Raw genomic sequence first — 20,110 nt, 5'->3', positions numbered from 1 at the left:
TTTTACTATGAAATATCTTTATTTGTTTCTGTCTCCAAGGCTCTTCCCTTATCTGAACACTTTGATTTTTATCATCATTAGGAACAATACTATTCTAAGTAATATTTTCAATAGAATTTTACAGATCTACAAGGGTGCATTTTAAAACAAACTGTTCAAAAACTAATCTGTACCTGGGAACCATTCAAGGCACAGGAGATTAGGTTTTTCAGTTTATTTTTTCTTTTTCAGTTTATTTCTTTTTCTTCTTTCTTCTTCTTTTTCTTTTTTTCTATTTTATTTTCAGTTTATTTCATGAAATCCATGTAGTTTGTGGCATTAATATTTATCTTTAAAATCATTACCCTGATAGCTATTATGCCTAGCTTTGTGCAAAATAATAAAAGAGAAGGAAGCTGATCACCACACTCTCATGATTTTATCAGCTCCTGGTGGTGTTCCCTTTGATTATCCTTGCTACCAGCTCTATTTTCCAAATTTAATTCCTGTCAAGATCATGGTTTTTAATTCCATGTGGTTCTAACCTCAAATTTATCTTTAAGTAAAAATGTAGCAAAGATTCCCAGTTCTATCAAAGCCTGCTATAACTTCTTCAGCAAGCTCAGGGAGGTCAGAGAAAGCCGGTAATAGTTGCAGAGCGCAGACTCGATGGTTGGGGAGAGCAAGGGGGCTGATGGGAAGAATTCCATACTTTGGAAAGTGTAGTCCTATAACAACTGGGCATTTTCTATGCTTTGGTTATAGAATAGAAAATAGAATGCTTTTAAAAAAATTTTTTTTAAGATTTTATTTATTGTCAGAGAGAGAAAGAATGCACATGAAGGGGTGTGGCAGGCAGAGAGAGGGAGAGAAGCAGACGCCCTGCTGAACAAAGAGCCCATATGTGGCTTAATCCCAGGACCCTGCGATAATGACCTGAGCTGATGGAGCCACCTGGGCATCCCAAGAACACTTTAAAAATACAAGACATTTCAGGTGTTCTATCTACACCTGCAAACTAAACTAGTACTATAAACTCTCAGAGTATCTCATTTATATACATATACTGATATCTAATTTGCATGCCTATATTTCATATCTAGAAAATAAAACAGATGCAGTCCTTTTAAGAGGAGCCAAACATAAAACTCAAGGAAACAAACATAATTAAGTAAATAAGCCCATGTTTCGTACTTAGAGAGGCAATATGGCAATATACAGATGGCATAACTTGGAATCCCAGCTCTAGTGCTCACTACTTGCATGGACTTAACCTTAGTTTCCTCATCTGTAAAGATAATAACAACCTACCTCATAGAGATGTTGGAACACAAAACGAAATAAAATGTAAAATACTAAGCACATAGTAAGCTCTTGGTATATATTAGTCATTAACATCTATGATCACCACTATTCTGGATCCTAAACAGAGTTTTTCCAGTTGAAGATATCACTTCCCCTTAAACTCATCATGTCTAAAAAGTAATAATCACCATCCCCTTTGCTTCCTTATTTCTATTAGTGATAATGTTAGCCTCTAAGTGACAAGTGGGCTCCATGTAGACCCAGAACATGAGACATGAATACATCTTGCTCCTTTCACATTACGATTTACGATCTACTATCCTTTCTGGACTAATTTTTAGCTTCAGACAATGGAATCATATATTTTTTTCTCTGTTTCATGAAATCTACTCTTCTAAAATATAAGATACATATTTGCCTATGACTCACTCTTTTCTGTAACTGTTACAACTTTGAATTTAGTCAGGTGTGTGAATGCATACACACACACACACACACACACACACCACTCTGATGAAGTTATGGGAAGGTCAGCGATATATAAATTCATTATCGTGTTTTGCTGTATCTGAAAACACCTTTAGCCAGGACAAATAGAAATGGAAGGTGGTTTACTACCTCCATATTTAAGGCATCCTCGAGCTAAGGTTGTGGTATTTCAACTTAGCTGCATAAACATTTTTAATACTTACCAGGGTTGGCAAGAATAATCTACAGGTTTGGGCACCTAGGATATAAAAAGCCAAAAAAAATAGATTAAGTTTACTTAAGGGAAGCTTTTAGGAATCAATCATTAATTCAGTTGCGCTGACTCAGCTCTATAAAACCCTAAATAGCACAGTCCTAGAACTATCCATTCGCAGTTTTATACAGAGTGAATCATAGTATATGTCAGATAAGAAGAAAATAATTCATTTCACTTTAATTCATTCTTTCATTCATTTTACCTCCAAGAGGGGAGATAACAGGAAAAATATGAACTGGAAGCTTTTGGTATTTATTTACAAGGCAGTTTAATCGTACCACAAAAATATAAATGAAAATGTTAGGAAACTCAAATAGCACTCTGCTTTCCTAGAAAACAGGCAAAGTAAAAATACATACTGGATGTACACTCTTCTTTTGTATCACAAATTCTAACCTCTGATTTTGAAGTCTACCAACTGGCAAACCTTTTATTGATGAAAAATCATGGGAAATATTCATTTTTCCCTTTTCTCCTATGGTGCTTTGCAAAAGAGAACAATGTTACAATTGTTGTGCAATCAAAGAAAAAGAAAAAAACTTCTAGTTGCTGATTATAACTAGAAAATGAACAAAGCCAAAGACTGTACACCAATATTCCAAGAATAACAAAATACATATTAGAGGAGAACAAAGTTTATAGATTCTTAAGGAAAGATAAGGAGTATGAATAATTTGTTTTGTATTTTGAAATTTTCCATGAATCTCTTTTACCTTTAATTTTTAACAGAGTTCTGATCAATGTAAATACATCTCTTAGCTATGTCAGTTTTCATAATGGGCTGTTAGTATTTTGACCTTCCAGATTAATAGTTATATATAATAAAATTATCTTTCTGGCCAGAGCATCTCCAAAGTTATTAGTATTTAAATATTTTTATCTTATGGATCACATGTTTAATTTCACCACCGTGTAAAATCCTAATACACAGAAAATAATTTTTAGAATATATTACACCCATTCAAATCCTACAAATATTTTCTTATACTATTTTGTTTTCACAAATAGGAATCAACTCTCAATCATTTCTCTTTAGAAGATATACATAGGTTCGGAAATCTGATGGAAAAGTATTTCCTCCTTCCTTCTCCCACTTTGTATTCTTTAAATGCATACTTATTCCTAAATCAATCCTTCTCCCTAGAGAGCTGAAACAAAAAAGCAAACACAACACAACAAAACAAAACCAATAACACAAAGAGGGGACAGAGAAGGGAAAAGAACTTCAACATATTCTATGTTGAAAGCGGAAAGATCCACAAAAACGAAGGGTGATAGAACATTCTAGAGCAGAACCAAATCCCAGGCTATTTCAGTCTGTTGTCCTTTCAGAGCTTTCTCACTCTTTGGTGAATATGTTCTGATAGGTGAAGTGCCAGGACTATCTTCTCGGCACTGATTCCTATACTGAGGGTGGGATCCTACCCTTCTCCATCTGTCCTGGGCCGTCCCCACTTCTTATATAAAACAATACAGACTTTTCTTCTGGATACTTTCCTATCTTTGACTGTGTTCTCATCTTTGATCATTTTTCCCTAATGCCTTTTTCCTACCTTCATCAGAGGCTGTTTACATTGTTAAACTCTGGCTGTAGTCACACAGTTTTAAAAAAAATTTTACTGGATATAGAGTATGCATGTAAAATAATATATATAAGATATGTGCTTCTCCCTGAAGCACATCTTATATGAGTTAGAGCAGACAGTTAGAGGTAAGTTAGAGGTAAGTTTTCTGTGTTTGTTTGGCTAGAAATGTCATTACTTCATCCTTACAAAGGAAAGAAATTTCTAAGTTGACTAATTTCCTTCCAAAACTTTGAACATATCATTCTTATTGCCTGAAATATTAAAGTTTCACACTATAGAATCTCCATTTGGTTCTTTTTAATAGTTCCTATTTCTCTGTTGAGGTTTCCTGTGCATTCATTATGAACATGCTTTCCTTTATGTCCTTGAGCATAGTTATAATAGCTACTTTAAAAAAAAATCTTTCCCTGCTAATTACATCATTTGGGACATCTCAGGGTCATTCTCCTTTGATTGCTTTTTCTTTTGAGTATAGTCTGTGTTTTCCTCCTCCTCTACATATTGAGTAGTTTTGGGTAGTATCTTAGACAATTTGAATAATACACTGTAGAAGCTCTGAATTCCATGATGCTTCTAGAAAGAGTGCGATTTTTCTTGAAGTAGGCAGTTAACTTGGTTGAACTCCAACAGCAAACTACCTCCCCTGTGGTGAGAGGCAGATGAATTCTCAGTTTTGTTCTTTTAGCCTCAACTGAGCCACTTTGGGAGTCTGCACCAGGCAGCCAAACTGAGGCAAAGTTTATACACAGAACTTGAGGTCCCTCCCCCTCTGACACTTTCTAAGATTTCGGGCTTCCCATTCCACTTCAAGCTTGAAGTTTCCTTCAAGCTTCACACTCTGCTTCTTCAAGCTAGGGATACAACGAGGTTTCTCTCTGAATTTTAACTACCCTGCATGGTGCAGCCCAGTGTCTGTTCTCAAGCCAGCCCCAAAACCAAGAAGCTAGCCTAGAGTCATCCTCTTTCATTGAGTGTCAACTCTTCCCTTAGCCAATGCCTTCAGACTGCTGATGCTTTACTATCTTGCCCAGAGTTTGTAGCTGTTTACTGCAGGAAGTATGATCCAACAGGGGCTACTTGGCAACTACCAGAAGTGAAAGCTTTTGTTGCCTCCATTATTGCTGGTGTTAGCTATGAGTCAAGTCATCAACTCTTTATAGGTAATCTGTATTCTCCTTAAGGTTAGTTTTAATATTTTCTCCTTGTTTTTGATGTTCTGCCATTGAAATGAACTAAAATGTGTGTAGGTGTTGATTAATTTTATACACTTTTCTTGACTCTTGAGATTAGTTTTACCATAAGTTCTGGAAAATTCTCTGCCATTATTTATTTGAAAATTGCTTTTCCACACTATCTCTATTCTCTCCTTCAATAACATGCATTTGAACTTTATCACTTCATTCTCTTTCAGATTTCCACTTCTTAATTTCTCTGGATTATTCACTGAGAAGTTTCTTCAGATTTGTCTTCCAATTTTCTAGCCAACTGTGTCTAATATGTCATGTAATGTTCCATTAAGGTTTTCATTTCATTTATTCTGCCTGATTCTTTGTGAAATACATCCAAAATTTAGAGAAAGTGGCTTGTTCTCTTCTTAGAGTTTTATTCTTTTTTATTTCTTCAACCATATTAAATACAAAAAGTTGACCTTGGTACCTGATAATTACAATATTTGCTGTCTTTGTGTATCTAATTCTGAATTTTATTTTTTTTTTTGCTAAACTTTGCTTAAGATGGTTTGTTTAATCATGAATGTGAAAATCCCATACTGTGTTAAAGTCCCTAGGACTTTATCCATAGAAATTCTTTAAGGACTGTGCATAATGAGGCTCCAATCCAGAGACAATCTGTATTTGTACTGGAAACACAATCAGCATGGAATCATTTTAAACTATTTCTAGCTTAGAATTATTGTAGACACAGAGCTGGTATCAATTTCAGCCCTACTCCTTGATGGTCTTTGCATCTAAAGCTAGGAATTCTTAGGGGAGATTGCTCTCTTTTTTCTTCCCAACTCAGATCCAAGATGAAGACAGACATATCTTCTGTGGAACTGCTTTCTTCCTGCTCATCCACTGAGGACTTCTGGAGTCACAAAGAGGTATCCAAGTTTGCACTGTGCCGTAGCTCCAGGCTTTGTCTCCAGTCACCATATTGCCAGAAATGAAACTGTCTCATTTATATTCCTCTTGCATTCTCCTCAGTTCTAATTTTCTAACTGTATACTTCAGAACTTTTGTTGGACTGGCACAACACATATTGGAGAATAACTTTTGAGTTCAGAATGAAATATTCCACACTACTCATGGGCCCTAATAAACAAAATGTCCCACGGTCAAAGAAGACACCATCTTCCAAACTCCTTCAACATATCCTCCCTTCCAATCTCTCCACCCATTTATCTTCACTTAACTTATCCTAAACGAACAAATGAATCTATAATTTCATTAAGTAAGCACTAAAATTTTAGTGACTATTTGTTAACTTCGCACTGTAAAACAATCACATTTAGTTAGTATTCCCACGCATAATTGTGTATTCCTCTTTAAGTCCTTACCAGCTTAAAATTCTGAACATGGTTTCCCTTCTTCTAACTAAGTCATCAAATACCATTTGCTGTAAGCTGATATAATTAGTATCTACTACTGTTAATTACCTAGGTTCAGCTAGGAAATTTTGCTTCTTTTTTCATACCTTTGTTCATTCATACAAACAATTGTATTAAATACCTGCCATGTGACAGAATTTTCCTAAAATAAAACTTCAAATGTTCATTTTATGCCATATTCAAGAGGCTGTAAAAAGATAACATAACTTGATAAGTGAAACATTTAATGTTCTTGATTTGATGTCTTTTGGTTCCCAAACATCTTAATATTAGAATGTATAATCTCAGCCTGCTTCCTGCCTACATATGAATATCATTGTTTTAAGCATAGGGAGCCTGAATCTTGTTCACACAAATTATAGAAAACTAACTGAAAACTCATTTTGCTTACATAACTAAATAAGAGTGGTATCAAGGTTCAACAATTTTCTAAGATTATTAGATAAGAACATGTGACATTAGATCACAGAACCAATAGAATAGCAAATTCTTTTTGATTCCCTTTGCTTCTAAAATTAATGAAGCTGGAATGAGTATGGTAAATTAATTTACAGCCTACATTCTGAAATCAAGGATGGCAGACATTTATGATATTGAAAAGGATGCCCAGTTTGTAAATCTAAGGAAGAAGTAAATTATAGCCAGCAAGATAATTTAAGGAGTTTCGTGGTTGTTTTTTTTTTTTTAAACCATCAGCTCTACTATATTAGTAAAGGAATTTCATTTACTTCAAATCAAGAACTTCAAAAGTTTCATAGAAAAATCTACCCTAAACATCAGCTTACAATAAAATAATGTCACCTTAAACAGAAATTTATAAATCTAATAAAACATCAGAAAGTACATTTTATGTTATATTCATTCAAAATGTTTGACTGAATGCTCATTCTTTCTCCTTGTATCTAATGTGTTTGATGTTTTCAGAAAATGTCATTATGATATTAAATTAATAGTAATGACAAACTAAAGCACAGAAAAATGTACTTCGAGATTTGGTTGAAGGATTTGAGGACTTCATGCTATTTCGCCTTCACGTATTCCAGGGGAAGTATAATATCTCTCTATAGCCCCAAATGACTAGGAATAGATTAGAGCCTACCATTCTCACCGCCATGGGAAAAGGGGAAATTGCACCTAATCTGTAGCTTTGATTTATTCCTTCTAACATCTTGTAGACAATTTAATTTTGTAAATACTACTGAGTCGAATTTTCTCCTTGCCTGTATCAATTAAAAATATTTCCTGATGGGACACCTGGGTGGCTCAGTGGGTTGAGCTTCTGCCTTCAGCTCAGGTCATGATCTCAGGGTCCTGGGATCGAGCCCTGCATGGGGCTCTCTGCTCAGCGGGGAGCCTGCTTCCCCCTCCTCTCTGCCTGCCCCTCTGTCTACTTGTGATTTCTCTCCCTGTCAAGTAAATAAATAAAATCTTTAAAAAAAATATTTCCTGACAATGGAATCATGAAGATTTTAGAATTATAATAACATTGACCATGTATTTCAACTTGAAATTATATGATCCCTCCAGAAAACATTAATAAAATTATTGAGTGATAAGACCATATCCTTTGTACATTCTTGCACAATTCATTACAGCATCAAAACCAGGAAAAAATGGAAAGAAAATACTCATACTTACACACGGGCAAGGCTTAACAGCATCACTTGGAAAAAATCCAACTTCTCCAGATGCTAAATTTCTACCCTAAATTAGGAAAAAAAAAATATCAGTTTTGAGAACCCATTTACCACAAATGATAATCTCATAATGCTTTGTACATAGTGTTGTTAATCAGGATTCTCAGAATTATTTACATGTTTTATCCATTCCTACACATTAACCTACAATGGTTGAGGAAAGAAAGCAGAATCAAAGAGGTTTTAAATTTATTAAACGTTACGTGTTGTTTCATCTGACAATTATAAAAGAAGGATTCAAGTTTGACTTCCCAAACTACCATTCCATCTTGTTAATTTTATATCCCTCAATCCAATTTAGAGATAACAGCGTATTGAATCTTTGTATTTTATGTTCACTAATACAAGTAGATACATTGGTTTTGTGCAGGCTCACAATTAGAAATGTGATTTAAATGGTTACTATTGGCATCTTTAATAGAACTCATAAGAACATTCCTCCAACAAGATAGGAGACATTTCAAGACTTGTGGAAATGGAAAACAACATGATGATGTTTTAGATAGTTTTCAGATTTAGGAGAAATGACAGGATGCTGATCAAGTAAAGACAGTTATGATGTTGGAGGAAGGATTGTAGGTTAAAATGACATCATAAATGAAAAGAGAGGGAAGAAATTAGCAGACTTTTAGGAAAACCTAAACACCAAATGGACAAAAAAAATATGAGTTTACTCTTGGAGACCTTTGAACAAATTTTTCTTAATAAAAAAAAAAAAACTCATCAGGGAATGTAAATTGATACAGCCACTGCAGAAAACAGTATTGAGTTTCCTCAAAAGCTTAAATAATACAAGTACCATATGATCCAGTTATTCCACTACTGGTATTCATGCAAAGAAAACAAAAACATGAATTCAAAAAGATACATGAGCCTCTATGTTTATTGCAGCATTATTTACAATAGCCAAGCTATGGAAGCAACCCAAGTGTCCATTGATAGACGACTGGATAAAGAAGATGTGGTGTACGCATACAATGAAATAGTACTCAGTCATAAGAATGGATGCGATCTTGCCATCTGTGACAGCATGGGTATCATGCTAGATGAAAAAGTCATACAGAGAAAAACAAATACCATATGATTTCACTTGTATGCAGAATCTAAAAAAGCAAGTGAAAAAACAAAAAGCAGAAACAGACCCATAAATACAGAGAACAAACTGGTCATTCCCAAAGGGAAGAGAGTTGGGGGGATGAATGAAAGGGGTAACAGGGAGTGGGAGATACAGGCTTCCAGTTATGGAAAGAATAAGGCATCAGAATAAAAGGTACAGGGAATACAGGTACAGAATAAAGCAGAGGCAATAGAGTCAATGGTATTTTAATAGTGTTGTATGGTGATGGATGGCAGCTACACTTGCGGTGAGCGCAGCATAACATATGTACCTGTCCAATCACTATGCTGCATACCTGAAACAATGTAACATTCTGTTTTACTTCAAACATACACAAAACCTTATGACACTATGACACTGACCCTACGCTGACCCTATCCTTTCTGCAAAAAGACAGACTACACTCAAAACACACTACAGCAATTAGAACATGATATTAAAAAGTTCTTATGCCTTCTTCTTGTCCAAAAATTGGGTTTATTTTTATTTGCTATTTAACCATTTCTTCCTCTCAGTAGCTAAGATGAGTAAATAGCATTATGACTGCATATTACATGCTCAACTATTTTTGACAAAGAAAAGTAACAAAAAAAATGTTCAGCAAATATTTCCCTCTTGAAACAGCATCCTTTTGTGCCCAAGGAGCTTAGCTAGGAGTTTGTGGGAATTTTATAAAGTGGGAATCCAGAATTAAAGGATGAGGAGGAAAAAGAAAAGAAGGGGGAGAAAGGGGAAAAGGTGGGAGAGGTATGGGAAAGAGAGAGGGAAGGTATAACAGGAAAGGGGGAAGGGTTGGAGGAAGGTAAAAAGAACAGAAAAGAGAAGAGGAAAGGCAGGATTCAGACCGAGGGAAAGCAAATAACCGAGCAAGGACAAGATGTTCATTGGAGCAAGGTTCAAGAATTGTATCGCACTTGCGTATCAGGGAAAAAGGTAAATGAACAAGTAGAAGATGCATTCATTTATTCAACAAATACAGTATCTAATATTGATTTGGTTAAACACTTAGGAAAATGCAAGAATTCATCAATCATTTCCTGTCTCCCCCTAATCTTCTCAGAATGAAGATACATATACACATCCATTTAATACATGGTGAAAAGAGCTAAATATTCTTGGGTGCAGAGGAGAGGCTATGGAAATTGGAAAGATATTTTCAGTATTAGGGGTTTGTCTGAAAGCTACATAGAAGAGAGCAGGGGCACGTGAATATAAAATGTGTGGGGTGTGAACATATAGAAATGGAAATGGAGGAGAACATTTTGAAAACAAAATAAAGCATGAGAGAGGGACAGGGGTGTAAAAATACAGGTTGTGCATAGGAAACACAAGTAAGTCTAATAATGGCTTATACTTAGTGCATCCTTACTGAATACACCACTCTGAGCATTTCATAATCTTTACAGTGATCCTTTGTGGTAGGCCCAATTACGATCCCCATTTTACAGGTGAGGAAAATGAGGTACAGTAAAGTTAAATGATCACCCCATGATCACAGAGTCAGCAAGTGACATAACCAGGATTCAAATTCAGATGTTCTAAGTTCAGAGCTCGGTACTGCCTCTCCGCACAAGCATTAGACTCATAGAGGAGGATGGAGGGACATGGAGCTAAGAGGCGGCAGGGACCCAGTGTGACGGAGACATTTGGATTTATCAGTGGTGAGGGGGTTTCAGTGATGCAGTGCTGTGCTTTAGAAGGCGTAAACTGACCTCAGTGTGCAAGCTGGCTTGTAGATGGGCATGGTGTGGTAGGTGAGAGTATCATTAGAGAACTGTATCACAGTAAAGGTGGAGGGGAAACTGGTACTAGAGATATTGTGGCACTAGAGTCAACAGGGCTTGCCTGGCGAGTGGGTGAAGAGGAGACCATGGGAGCTAAAGACTTGAGTCCAGCTGCCAAGGATGGAGGTGATTACATAAGCCACCCAAATAGATAACCTGGTTTTAGATGACAATTACACAGAGGGGAACTTGAAAGTCAATGGAGCAAGACTATCATGGAAGAAAATGTACACAGAAGAAGATAAAAGAGCTTATAGGAATTAGTCTACCTAGGAGGCAAGAAGGATGGAACAGAGGGAGGAGAGTCACAGATTGGAGGGTGATGAGAACACAGTAGCTATAAGGCTGGAATGAAGTGTTCATCTCCTTCAACTGCATTCTCGGAGTGCCTTATCTATTTTAAGCATGACCTTGAGGTACAAGAAAATAACCAGGATATTTGGGGTCTGCGTGCCTAGCCAGACCTTTTTACATGACTGCATGCACTGTTACTTGAGTACAACATGTACGGGTATGTGGGGGGAGCCCTACACCAAAGAAGCCTCAGAAGAGGAAAAGACAAGAGTGACTGTTTTTAAAAAGTAAAATCAGACCTCTGAGAGCACACTAAAGGAAACCAATCTGTTTTGCAGGGGAGAGGCCAGAGGCAGAGCTCTATGATGGTCCTTCAAAACTAGAGCTGAAGAGAAATCAGCAACCTGGAAGATTACAGCTATAAGAATGGTGAACTGTCAATTCACATTAGTCAGAAAAAGAGCCCATGGTCTTCATCTACGGAAAGCAGCGTTCAAGAGAAGCAGTGATAGCTCGTCACAGGCATGTTGACCAGCATCTAGAACCAAACCGACACAGGGTCCTTCATACAGATTGATCCTTTCACTTATTCCTCCCCCAAAGCTTGGCTCACACATTCCTACTCTGTCATCTCTTCTATAAAAACATCTTCACTCTGCAGGCGCAATTTAATCTCACCCTGTCCTCTTCTGACACCTTTCCAGATTGTTTGTAGTACACTGTATCGTGGAGGTCGGTATTGGTCTACACGGTCTTTTCCTTTACTGGACTGAATTCTTGGAATCCAGAACAATGTCAGTTTTTACAAGAGAATGCAAATACAGAGTGACTATTTCATAAATGTGGCAATTTGAGGTATTTCTCAACCTGAGAGTTCCATGTTAGTGAGTAGCATGAGCTTAAGTTCCTCTTAACTGAAAAGAGGAAAATATACCACACTTTGTTTTACACAGTGAGGCACTGAGAAACACTGAATGTTTCTACATAGGAAAATATTCTTATAATGGCACTGCTTGACCTATCTCTGACATTTTATAGAAGCAAGCAGCCTGCTGAAGAAGACAATGCATGAAACAGAGAGAAAGGAGGTGAGAACACAAACGTAAGACTAGGAGACACATTAATGAATTTTTTAACTTCTGAAGGTGTATGGACAGGCTCAGCTTTTTTTTTTTTTTTTTTTTGGTCATTCTTCCTTTATAGAACCAAGATTCCACCTGAAAGGCATGAATGGAAACTGTCCTAGACATTAGAGGAAGGGTCATGGTCATGTAAGGAATGTCCTAAAACTAGGGTAAACATGCAATTTTCTGTCCAAACCAGGATCTTTTGAGAGAAAAGGGTAGTAATTAATAACCATGCCAGGACAAAAGGGATACATTGGGAGAGTTAGGGGTAAACCAGGACATACAGTTAACTGTATCAAAAACCATTTTGTTCTTTTTCTCTACATTTCAAGAACACTACTGGAGTTTCCTCAGGAGAGGGAAATTATATCTCAACAGAGTACCAAGGTCATTCTGAATTGTTTTTCCCTCAATGAAATGCCTTAGCAGTGCAGGTTACATTTCTTTAATGGTCTTAGACATCCCTTAGATAACAAAGAGGTGAGAGATAATTTAACATATCTTAACAGATGAATAAAGCTGCATTTCCTGACATCCTAGGAGATGTCAGTTCTAGCTATGGGAGAGAATACGTGCTGTATTCAATGACTTTCCACTTAAGGTAATAAGCATCCTACAACATTTGGAAGATTAAAAAACAAAGTAATGTGTAGGAGGAGTGTCTTTGCTTCCCTGGTGGATGTGTGTGGGATGTACATTGATAATTCATTAATGCTAATGGGTGGAGCAGCTGTCAGTCCCCTGTGCTGCGTGGATGGAACAGCAGACTGTAGCTACGAAATAAGCCATTTGCAAAGCTAGTGATTTTGTGCACTTTATGTGATGATCTATGAAATTTTTACTAACTTTGAAAGAGGCATGCAGCTGAATTTTCTTCCTCTTTGCATTCCTGGGTGGACGGTGTATTGTGGGTCAAATAATCAACGTGTCGTTCCTTTTATGCCCCTTACAAATGCCAGAGATAAAAAAATCTTATTTTCTAGTTAGCCCCCTGTCTAATATTGGTTCTTGACAGTCCCTTCACATCTTCGAGGTCAATTTGAAAACATCCCTCTTTCAGAGTTACATGTCATCTGGTGTACCATAGAGTTCTATCTTTATATGCATTTATTCTGCTGAGCATTCTCTCTATTATGCGAGGAGACTTTTGTAAATCTAACGGTCCCGGTTGATTCATTCTGATGAAAATATTTTCTTTGGGAAGTCTCTGAGAAAATAAGTTATGGGCTATCTATGGTAAGAAAAGATGCACCTTTATAATTTTCATTAACTAAAGTAGAGCAGATACAAAGCAAAATAATATTAAATAATAATTCATAAAATAATAATGCCTTCTGTCCTGAAAAGCAAGTTGCTCCCTATAGAAAAATGTATCAAACTAAAATTATTGATAACTTTCTCTGAAATTCCTGAACATCATAAATATAAATGCATATTCAAACACTTCCTTATTTCTAACTGATCTTAGATTATAACTGTTCTTCATTTTTCCCTAATAAGAATCCACAGTAAACCATAATGAATTAAAACTACATTAAGTTTGATGGTAGAAATGATATTTATAATCTACCAGTATAGAGAAAAACATTAATGGGTGCTAACATAGCAGAGCTGAAACTGCTTTTTCAAAACCCATAGACGAGGATGGCTTAAAATGACAGAGGATATCCTCCAAAAATCTTAATCGTAAATTGCTTGGCTCCTAACTTTGCAAAAAGGAGAAAGATTGCTCTAAGAAAAATACAGAGTGTCTTTTCCCTGTGGCTCATTTATCCCCTTAATACCACCTGGATTGGAGGTTTAATGCACTCCTGGAATAGCACTGAACAATTTGAAACAGATGTGGAAAGCTGAATTTAAAAGGAACAGATTAATGGTTATTTATGAAAGATTGGAAATTTTCCCAAGTTACAATGCCCTAAACACTTTCAACGTATGCATGAAGGTGCTGTGGAGATTACTAAGCAATTTATCAGACATGGGGAATGGCCAGAGCAACTGTCATTGTACCTAGTCCTCTCTCACTGTCAGAAATGTACAGTCTGGGTATAGGGTGGAAAGAAGACATACAGGGTAGGCATGAATCATGGGAATCTAGGCAAATATACAAATTAGTTTACTGACCAGATGGGTGGATGGATGATGGATAGCTTGTACCAAGCACTATTTTTGGAATTATTCTGACAGGCTTTGTGATCATGTGTGATAGAACCAAAGGACTGGAAAAGGAGAGAAGACCAGGACAAAGACGCTGACTGAAATTATAACCTTTGATAAGGAGCCATCTGTGACCCTAGCTGCCACCATACTATAACCATTGTTAGTAGTTAAATATACATCAGTACTAGTTCTAGGAAAACTCGGAAAAATCACTACCATTCAGGAGGGATGTGGCTTTCGGAGAGCTCATTCTCTTTCCAGCTCTGCTATTAAAAAAAAGATAACAAAAAACTACAACCTTGGGCAAATCTCCATGGTAAAACAAGAATGATGACAAGGTCTGCCACATGTGCCTCACCAGGGTAATACAAGGATCAAAGAATGAACTTGTCTGAAAACACTTAATGACTGCTAAAAATAACAATTTTTCTATTTTTTCCACAATACTGCTTTTTTATGATTTCCAATCAATTTTCTCACTTCTAAATTTTTTTGTTGACTATTCATGTGTTATTAAAAGAGAAATACCTAGCCCGGTAATAATCCCACCATCCTCCTTATATTTAGACAAGTCTGCTAAACCAGAAGTAACATAGACTCCTGTATAACTTTCACCTGAACAAAAAAATACTATATTCAGATAATCCATTTCCTTATTTCAAATGTGCTAATGTTTTCATGCAAGTACACACTTCTTTGGTCATTGCTTCTTGCATGACAAGTAAGATGGACATTTTTCCACCAGTGAACAACTTGAAAATTTATCAAGCGTAATTGCATAATGGTCATTACAATGAATTCCAAAATATTCACGCAAACATACAAAAGAACAAAAACATAGCCAAACACTTTTACCATTTATTAGTCAAAAGAGAATAGCATTTTAAATTTTTGTCCAATGCATAAACCCTAAAGGTTTTCAAAAGACAATAAAATTCATATTCCTAACCTAGTTCATTCATAGTTAAGTGGCTGTCATAGGCCCAGAATTCCGAATAACTTTAAAAAAAACTTGTATCTTGGATCTTTGAAATGTATCTTTGGTTTATAAGGGCTTATAATTGCATCAAATCATCAAAACATGTGACCAAAGCTTCGATATTTGATGGCTTTTTGAATGCACACAAGATTGTGTTTACTACATCACTGAGATTTTGGCAGAAAGAAGTATCAACCCCCCCCAAAAAAAACACCAAAAAAACTAAAAGTTGTGAAATGTGCACTAAGAGAAACCCACTAAAAAGTCATAAGATATAGTTCTACACTTATTATTTGTGAGATGAATATAATAGCAGAATGAGACTTTGTAGAACATTTTCTTATTATCCAAAAAATGTATTCTGTGGGGTTCCTGGACTTCTCTAGCAGGGAAGAGGGCTCTAGTTTTTCATGTCCTGAGGCTTTTTCTCTAAAGTTTCACTAGGTAAGATATTGTATGTGATGTAATCCTGAATCAAAACTTATTAACTATGTTTCTGGTGAAGGAAAGAAGAGCATACCTTTGATGAAAGAAAAAAAAAATTAGCAAGCAAAAACCAATCTGAATGTAGGTAGGCCAGATCCCAAGTGGTTACTTACTACAAAATCTGGAAAGAACAAGGATCTACCACTCTTGGAAGAAATTCTATTTAGAGAGAGGCCATATAACCCAAAAAGTAAACCAGGCTTGATAGAGGTCCAAAATATAGAAATTCATATTTCTAATCCTGGCAAACAACCAATGGATGTTTTCCTATCCTTGGTGATTTTAATCTTAAGTAATCACAAAGGAAATATCCTGAGTAATGGCACCATACATGTCAAATGCTCATGGCAGCATTAGATGTTTTTGAAGAATTTACTTTTCTACTAAGAACAAAATCACTACTTTAATGAAAAGTGTATTGACTACCTGATATTTATGAGGGATTATGTTACATACTAGGGGATTAAAAATGACTAAACATAGTTATCACCTTCAAGGATCTTATTCAGATGATGTCGGTTCCTTAATTAGATTTTGCTTTGGTCATTTTCATAGATTTTTGCAGAATTTTGGACTAGAGAAAAGACCTAGGAGGTAAAAATTTGATATGGATAGACAGTCAGGAGTCTGATGTTCTATTCCTGCCTTTCTGATCCTTGAGTAAGTCATTTAACCTTTTATGGCTCAATATTCTTGCCCGTGAAATGACAGGGTTTGACCCAAGGATTTTTTTCTTTCTTTTTTTTTTTTTTTTTGACTCAAGAATTTCTCTTTTACCACTGTTCTTTGCTTACATGAGCCCTTTTCCTAAATCCCTACAGTTCTCCTGTCCGTTACTGTTACTAAGAAGTATCTGATCCACAAATTCTTAATTAGGGATATTATGTGTCAGTAATTGAATCTGGTTACACTTATTCATAGAAGATAAAGACATTTCAGGTCCTAAATGACTTTCATTTTACCTCGGTGTAAAGTCCTCTATTCTCCAGGGTATACATGATTGACTTGTTAGAAATGATATTCCTTCATTCACTCTTCAGGAATTCCAATTACTATGAATAATTAAAATCCAATATATGTTATAACCTGAGAAATTATTTGGACCCAAGTCTCGAAGGCACAGACCTGTGCACTCTACTGAAACCCTTTGTGGTGCCAAATCAACAGCCATATCATAGATGTAACTGTGGATCGGTGGTCCACTGAAGGTATTCTGTGACTGACACGTCCTTGTAGTAATTATGGCAGAATGCAGCTTCTATGGTAATGAAATAACAGAAGAAAATATACCACAACAGAATTCCTCAGAACTATCCCCTTAATAATGTTGCTTTCTGTTGGGAAAAAAAAAAAGACTTCACTGTCTAAACTTCTCCTTAGACAGCGGTGTTCTCCCCTACGGACGTTATAACCTACATTTTGCCCTGTACCAAACAAAGGAAAAATACAAGTGAAGAGCTGTTAACCAAAAATGCCCATCTTGAGAGTTAACAGTTAGGACCTCACCCACTTTGTCGGAGGCTTGCCAATTCCCACAATACAGTCTGTACACTTGGAAACATTCCTGCAAACTCAGTTTATGATCTATTCAATCAAAGCCAGTTGGCAATCACCCAGGGAGAATGTTTCTTACGGGCCTTCACTAATGTCTATTATCGTCTATAATCATCTCTCCCGGGCTTCTCCTGTTCTATTATAGTCAGGCTCTGCCTTTTTCTTCTTCCCTGTAATTAGGGACCCTGATTTAATGCAATATTTTGAGGTAAACACCTGTCAAAATAAAGGTCTTATGATTACATGACATACTATTACCACATAAGCTGTACTATTTTCACGTGGCTTTTTACTGCCACATCCACAATTTCAATTCTGCCGTGGCTTCTCCTGACTTTATCCAAGGGATGGGCAAGTGGTGAGAAGCAGTTAAGAAGCAAAGTCAAGGTCAACTGAGGAAGACCCTGAAACTATGCTCCAGTACTGCCTAAAACAGTATCCCTGCCATGACAAAAACCAAGTTTGGGATTTCACAAAGAAATGCTCTGGGGCAGGCCATCTGAGATGTTCCCAGAGATGTTTATTCTATAGTTTACAGTGCCAAAGCAATGAACCTTTTGGTGTCAAGAATCAGTTTTCTTAACAAAGATTTGATTCTTTTAAAAACTTTTTGTTCAATTTCTTCTTCTTTTTTTTTTTTTTAAATATTTTATTTATTTATTTGTCATAGAGAGAGGAGCGAGAGTGAGCACAGGCAGACAGAGTGGCAGGCAGAGGCAGAGGGCGAAGCAGGCTCCCTGCCAAGCAAGGAGCCCGACGTGAGACTCGATCCCAGGACGCTGGGATCATGACCCAAGCCGAAGGCAGCTGTTTAACCAACTGAGCCACCCAGGCGTCCCTTTTCATCTTCTTATTTGCCTCTGGTTATGATACAGAATGGCACCTGAACTGCAGATCAGGGAGTTAAAAACAACAACCAAAAACATACATATATATATATATATATATATATATATATATATATATATACACACACACACACACACACTTTTATTGTAGCTAAAATTCCTGTGTGGTCTAGAAGAAACGAGATAAGTTTCTTAATGTAGAGCAAAGGAAGAGACTCCTTTGAAATGACTTGGCTACTAAAGTTGCAGGGAGAGATGCCAGGAGTAAAGACCTACTAACTCCACTCCACTGCACCTCCCTTCCCTGACCCCAGAGGGTTTCTGGGCAGGTCCTGTGGTATAGGACAGACTGCTTAAGGCTTTTAACAGAAAAGGTCAATACTGCTTACAGTTGAGTCCAGAAGTAAGCAAATCATCCCCCAAGCAAAGTTTGTTTTCTGTAAACCCCTGCCTTGTTGTGTTCCTTCCTACTCTCCTTCCCTTTCCTGAGCCATCTTACTTACACTTTCCTCATCCAACCTTGCTCTGAGAGAAAGGCTCATGATTTAGCCTACTTATTTAAATGAACTATTCCCTTCAGGATTTATCATTTGTGCTTTTATGTCTAGGAGTAGAAAGTTTAACATCTGATTAAAGAAATTTCAAGAATTGGATACAGGAATTGGGAGGGAAGAGTAGGCTTCTATGAGCCTACATATGTTAGTGGGACTCTTCATATGGAAACATGGGGAAGATGAAATTTTAAAAAATTAAAAAAAAAAACAATCATTTTCCCACTTCTGGAAAAATGAAGCTTATCTTTCAAAATCATCAGTCATTATACAGAAATAAACTTTTTCTCCTTTTCCATTTTCTTTCAATTTTACTTCCTATGATTTTTATAATACCCTTGTGTGTCATTTAGGTATTAAAATCCCCATTTTATAGATGAGGAATTTGAGGACATAAGGTTAAATAGCTTAAAGACTATTCTGAGAGAACAAGGATAAATTTAACTCTGACAAGATGAAGGAATATTTTAATGGTCTCTCGGTTACATCGTAAAGTATAAGTTGAGTTCATAAACAATGAGTTTGAAAACTTGTAAATAACATAGTACAGAAACAGCAGTCTGAATAGCATTATTCATTCCAGACCTATGGACTGAATGCCTATTTTAGGATAGGCGCTAGAGATAAAGAGATGAAAGTCACAGTTCTTAACTTTCTGGAGCGCTCTAATCAGGCAGAGAGAACCATGAACAGACCATTGAGGATACACTGGAAGTGTTATGCCAGAAACCCTTTTGTCAGGTTCAGAGAAGACCTCAAAGGAGGTGCCCCAACCTGAGCCTTGATGGTAAAGAAGCATTTAGCTAAAGAATGGGAAGTAGAAGGGTAAATTCAGACAGAGTGTAAAATATGAATCAATAGCTATAATTTTGAAAAAGCATGTCTTCTATGAAAAAGATTCTCCCTGACTGAACCCTTAGTTTTGTTTTGTTTTCCAGGTTAAAATGAGGAAAACATATCTGTTTAAAAAAAAAAAAATCACCTGGACATCTGAATGGCCAATTATAAGCAATGGAATTGTAATCAGTGCTAAATATATCAGGCATATAGGAAGTCAAGTTTCTTACAAACTAAGAAGGGGTCATCTGTTGCATGCATACATGACAACTGCGCTTTAGGGCAAAGATGGTAGCAAAGCGGATTTAAAAAATCCTTTTTATTCAAATTCAATTTAGTTAACTTATACTATATTATTAGTTTCAGGAGTAAAATCCAATGATTCATCAGTTTCATAGAACACCCTGTGCTCATTACAACAAGGGCCCTCCTTAATGCTCATCTCGAAATTAT

The 20,110-nt window shown here is 36.3% G+C and overlaps 1 protein-coding gene across 4 annotated transcripts in view; it reads right to left on the bottom strand.

Moving 5' to 3' along the window:
• VAV3 (vav guanine nucleotide exchange factor 3) overlaps positions 1–20,110 on the bottom strand; it is a 352,020-nt gene that overhangs the window by 34,765 nt on the left and 297,145 nt on the right. For all 4 annotated transcript variants that reach the window (XM_045081972.1, XM_045081970.1, XM_045081971.1 and 1 more), the window contains exons 21-22: positions 7,862–7,927; positions 1,977–2,011 (exon numbers count right to left, since the gene is read on the bottom strand). In XM_045081972.1, the coding sequence (XP_044937907.1) occupies positions 1,977–2,011; positions 7,862–7,927 (101 nt within the window). The remainder of the gene's footprint in view (positions 1–1,976; positions 2,012–7,861; positions 7,928–20,110) is intronic.

Source organism: Mustela putorius, unplaced genomic scaffold, assembly GCF_011764305.1.
Source record: "Mustela putorius furo isolate JIRA1106 unplaced genomic scaffold, ASM1176430v1.1 tig00000585_pilon_pilon_pilon, whole genome shotgun sequence".
In the NCBI taxonomy this organism is placed as follows: domain Eukaryota; kingdom Metazoa; phylum Chordata; class Mammalia; order Carnivora; family Mustelidae; genus Mustela; species Mustela putorius.
The sequence above is the reverse complement of the archived record's forward strand: the minus strand, read 5'-3'. Positions and strand labels throughout refer to the sequence as shown.